The sequence below is a fragment of the Physella acuta genome, unplaced genomic scaffold (genome assembly GCF_028476545.2).
Source record: "Physella acuta isolate Inbredline_101_S28 unplaced genomic scaffold, ASM2847654v3 ptg000486l, whole genome shotgun sequence".
Classification (NCBI taxonomy): domain Eukaryota; kingdom Metazoa; phylum Mollusca; class Gastropoda; family Physidae; genus Physella; species Physella acuta.
In genome coordinates, this window is record NW_026732005.1 from 344,963 (window position 1) to 350,394 (window position 5,432).

General features: G+C 37.1%; 1 protein-coding gene across 1 annotated transcript; it reads left to right on the forward strand.

Moving 5' to 3' along the window:
• Nucleotides 1-821: 821 nt before the first annotated feature.
• On the forward strand, nucleotides 822-5,185 carry LOC131944230 (putative ankyrin repeat protein RF_0381). Its single transcript, XM_059304769.1, has 2 exons — nucleotides 822-917; nucleotides 2,089-5,185. The coding sequence occupies exon 2, from the start codon at nucleotides 2,170-2,172 to the stop codon at nucleotides 4,588-4,590; it is 2,421 nt and encodes an 806-aa protein (XP_059160752.1). The 5' UTR covers nucleotides 822-917; nucleotides 2,089-2,169; the 3' UTR covers nucleotides 4,591-5,185.
• Nucleotides 5,186-5,432: the final 247 nt, after the last annotated feature.

The following is a 5,432-nucleotide window of genomic DNA, read 5'->3' on the forward strand; positions in this document are numbered from 1 at the left end:
CACGTTAGTCGAAGTGTTTTATTTTCATTGTTAATAAGATAATTAACTTTCCACGGTAAGCAATACTTACGCCAGTTTGCATATATTCAAAGTAATAACCCCTCCCCCCTAGAATTGTTGGTTTTTCAAATCACTATTACACGCATGAGGTTACGTATCTGTCTGGATTTTGTTCAGCCTTCAGTCAATAGGTGTGGTTGGGGGTTTGCCTACTATTGCCATACGTGGTATGGTGTTTGCCTACTATTGCTTTCCGTGGTATGGTGTTTGCCTACTATTGCCGTCCGTGGTATGGTGTTTGCCTACTATTGCCGTCCGTGGTATGGTGGTTACCTACTATTGCCATTCGTGGTATGGTGTTTGCCTACTATTGCCGTCCATGGTATGGTGTTTGCCTACTATTGCCGTCCGTGGTATGGTGGTTACCTACTAGTGCAAAAATCAAATAGTCACATTTTTTATAACCATATTTATTTTAATAACATCGTACATGATTTTAAAAATATTTATTGGGTCCATGAGAAGCTTAAACTATTTTCCGCAAAAACTGAATTATGATGCCATCAAATTAAGCGTAAACATAAGTGAATAGCGAAAAAAGCGCCGGATAAATGGACTGATGAACAAGAAAAGAATTGAGATAACTAAATACGCAGATAAAGCTAGGTGTATTTGTGTCCTGGCTAATGATTATTCAGAGCGCATTTTTCATTTGATAGCAGTGCGCAAACTATTAGTAAAGAAAAATTAACTAATGATGTCATCAAAATAAGGGTAAAAAAACAAGAATAGCCATGACAGTACGCATTAATTTCATGTTGTAAACAAACTTCCGTCAGATAGTTATTGTTTTGAATAAAGGTGTACTCTGGTTGGCCAATCTGTGTATAATGTTGTGGTCCGTTGAATACAACTGAGTAAGTATTTCATTCAGGTAACAATCTGATGGCATCGGACGTATTTCAATTTGAATTTTAAGTTTTTTTTTTTACATTTGAGTTGAGATTACACACACACACACATAGAGTCTAGAATAGTGTTTAAGATCTATTCTAGATCTCAATCTCGAGCTTCTACTATTGCTAGAGTCTAGCTTATAGATGTAAATGTGTGAAACACTCTAGGGTTTCTGCTAGAATAAAATTAAATGTGTGCAATACTATACAGCCTACATATTTTATGGCGCTGATTGGCAAAACTATAAGTTTACATTTTAGTACATAATTTGCGAAACTACATTTTCTTCGGGTTGTTGAATGTAGTGTATACTTGTAAGTGTGTAGAGACCAGTACATTTATACGGAGGTGTGATTTAAATGGACACCAGCGAGAAAAGTCTCAAAGGTATTTGAGAGGTGTATAAATTCATTTAAAAATCATGCACAGCGTAGTTACAATTAATAAGGTTATAAAATCCTGTCTGTCTGGTTTTTTTCGGACTTTACTAAAGATTGGATGTATTTGATGTTTATAATATTTTCGGTAACTAAATAAAATTAAAAAAAAAAAAGCTAAAACAATTTGGTTTTCACGTGTAATGGCGACATAAACCATGGCATCCTGCTATTGGATTTTATTGTACACATTGTAAGCTAAAAATAGAAAACTAGGTCATGGGGTTTTAAATTTGCATTGTTATTTAAAATCTTGATCTGCAAAGTTTTGTAAACAAATAGTTATCGATCACTAAGTTACTGTACAGCCAATCAATATTTGTCTTACGAAAGTGAAACATCCGGTTATAACTTAGGCTTGATGAAAATAAATAGAAATGTAGCCTTAAACTCAACAAATTATTTTCAAGTTCTCTGGATTTGCAACTTTTATAGCATTTATTCTAAAAATATAAAATTTCTAAATTAATTGTAGGCTTAAGTTTTTATTTTTTATTTTTTTTTACGGTCTAAATCTAAAAAGCACGTTTTTATTCCATGTCAACAACATTATGGAAGGAATCCGGTCAACTCGCTCGCCTCCATTAACACAAGTCCTGTAGGACAAAATTATCGTCGTAGACTACCAGAATCGAGAAGATATTACTTTGAATAACAAGGCAGACTTTACAACTTTGACACATCTATTTCACAGGGTGCTTCCTCTAGAGAACCAGCGGAAGGAAAATCAAAACCAGATTTCAGTCGTAAAGATCGTCAGTCAACTTTTAAAAAAATGTCAGTAGGAAAACGAAAACGAGAATGTGAACGATTGTTGCAAAAAGGCGATGTTAATGCGTGTTCAGAAGGAGACTTTCCACGTTTGTCAAAGGCTGTAGAACTTGACGATGTGGAACTTGTCAAAAACATCCTACATCGTGGAGCTGACGTTAACAAAACTGACAAGAATGGGAGGACGTGTCTTCATGTTGCCGTCTCCAAGATGAAAGAGTTTAATAGTTTTAATGTTCCAGATAAAATTTTACAGCCTCGGCTAACACAGAATAGAATTAACAAATCGTTAGAAATATTAAAGATACTACTGGCTCACGAACTTGATGTGAACATACGTGACAACTACAGGAAAACAGCTTTACATTACAGTGTGGAATATGAACAGTTAGAATTTACTAACATGCTGCTTGAGACAGGGGCTGACGTAAATTTACTTGATGACAACCATGAAACGCCTTTAATAATCGCGTCTCGTTTATATCTCAACATACATAATATGAAGTCTGGTGTCGGTAGAGAAGACATTTCTGTCTATAGAGGTAGAGTCCAATCAACAGTTAGTTTAGGGTCTAGGCTCGAATATTCAGCCAAAATAGTAGCCTCTCTCATCACTCCAGATGCCCGTGTGGACATTGCTGATAAAGATGGCTACACGGCCTTACATTTTGTTGACCAGACGGACAACGTTGATCTAGTTGAACGTTTGCTTGCTGCAGGTGGCGATGTCAGAGATGCAGCGAACAACAAAGTAGCAGTTCTGCATCTTGCAGCGAAAAACGGCTCCTGTGATATTATGGATATTCTTTTAAATGATCCGCACATTTCAGATGTGATTAACGCAAGAATGACAACGTTACATGAAAAATCCAGCAAACGTCTGAAGAGGCACCATGTCCAAGAACGTTTGGGTCACAGTCCGGAAGAGAAAATTTATTTTTTAGATCGCAATGACAGACGTTCACAAGTTTGTCTAAATACTTTGTCTGGTAAAACTGCCCTGATGGTTGCGTTAGAGAACAGCAACGAGCAGACAGCTTTGAAATTGTTGTCTCTTGACCCTGACCTTAATATCCACACCGATGAAGGCTACACAGCGTTGCACTTCGCTGCACTTGGATCATGCACAGACGTAGTGCGGCATTTGCTACACGCAGGCTGTAATGTAAACAAGCAGACAGAAGAAGGACACACGCCTTTAATGTTAGCTGGAAATAAAGAGATTGCTCTCCTGTTGTGTGACGCAGGTGCTGACGTGAATTCGGTGGATAAAAACGGCGACAAAGCTTTACACCTGGCGATATACAGAAGCGAAACAGACGTTGCTCAAGTTTTGATAGATAAAGGCACTGTCATTGATGGAACCTTACCTGAACCTCTGCCGCCTCTGGTATTGGCTGCAGCTCTGAATGCGATCACCATTGTCAAGATGTTACTTAAAGCTGGAGCTAACGTTGACGTCTTGTCTTCTCATGGGATATCCCCATTGATGGCAGCCGCTGCTACTACTAGTGATCTCGGAGGAGACAGTATCTCTCCTATATTTCAAATCCTCCATGAACACGGAGCTGACTTTAACATGACAGGCAAGAAAGGCAGGACAGCTCTCATGTATTTAGTCAAACACGGCGATATGCAGGCTTATTTAGAAACACTTGTATCGCTTGGAGCCGACCTTGACGTCAAAGACAGAGACAACAAAACAGCGCTAGTCTACTGTTTATCGCACACTCAGCAGTTTCAGTATTCAGAAAAGTTGCTAAATGCTGGAGCTAATCCTGTGGTTGGATCAGAGTATCGCTATCTGATGGGTAAGCTTGTATTGAGATACCGACGTCCGGCCTGGTATAGAGATAATATTAAACCTAAGCAAATACTTGAGTTCATTGTCCTCCGCCGCTTTTGTAATTACCTTCGAATGCTGGTGTGTAACGGTATTGTATTAAAAGGTTTAAATCGTGTAAAAAGCAATGGAGAAACAGAGAAGATGACAGCTATGATGTTAGCTCTAAATTATCAAAACCGTGACGTGATAAAATATCTTCTAGCAACTTGCTACTTGACTGTACACGATCTCAGAGGACTACGCCAGTTTTACCAATCAGAATTGTTTCCATACACTAGAGATGAGCTAAAAAATGTCATATACGAAGCGATTACCGAACCCTGGCCCCTGGTCAAACTTGCTTTTATAACGGTGTCGACAATGTTGGGAGAAAGCCCAGAGAGAGAGGAGCGTCTCTCACAGACCAGTTTAGCACCTAAACTCAAACAACTTTTGATGTTCCAATCTCCAGTTTCATTTCTTCCTGTCAGTGATTGGAGCAAGATTTCCTTGTGTTATGATCCTGTTGATTATGAAACCTTGCAACGACCTCGACCTTTGATGCATCACTGGCCTATGGGCATTAATCTTGTTAGCTAAAATGGTTCTATTTTCAACGCTTTAATAATTATACCATATTATATTACATCATCTGCCATCTTCAACCAAGCTATGCATCTATACAGCATCTCACATAATACTGCAGCAAAAATAAGACAAGTGGATCTAGTCATTGAGATTTAGTTGGTTTTGTTTTTGTCTAGGGAGGATGTAAATAATATATAAATACATCGAGGGAGGGAGGGGGGAAAGACTAGGGCTGGGTCACCATAATAGTTATAGAAATATAAATTACAAAAGTTAAGAACAAAACAACTTATATAAAATGCAAACATTCTACAAATAAGCAAAATATATAACTTTTTATAAGCCTTCATGTTTTTTTTATTATTCATTTGTAAATTTATCTATGCTAGTCACTAGATCCACTTATGCAATACAAAACTGCAACACAAAAACACTGACTTCAAATACACAACATCTTTGTACTTTTAACCATACATTTTATTTACAATCACCAGACATAATTATGTTTGACATCTAACTTGTTGAAGGCAGAAAGTTGAGCTAGAATTTTTATATAAGCTTCTATTAATTAAAAATGATAATTCTAAAACGGTTTTCATTGGTATACTATAACATGGTTACATATAAAATGATTACGACTCTAGATGTAATTGTGTTCAGTGTTTAGCCTTTTGCTGTGTTACTGTTGTCTTGTTGGTCACTTATTGTAATGTTTGTCTGATGTGTAGATGTTAGGATTCTATTGGGATTTTGCAATCTGATTATGTACAAAGGTTAACACTTAATTTTAATCACCAGTTTTTAACAGACAACTGACAATTTCAGTCAACACACAAACCCACACATAACTACAC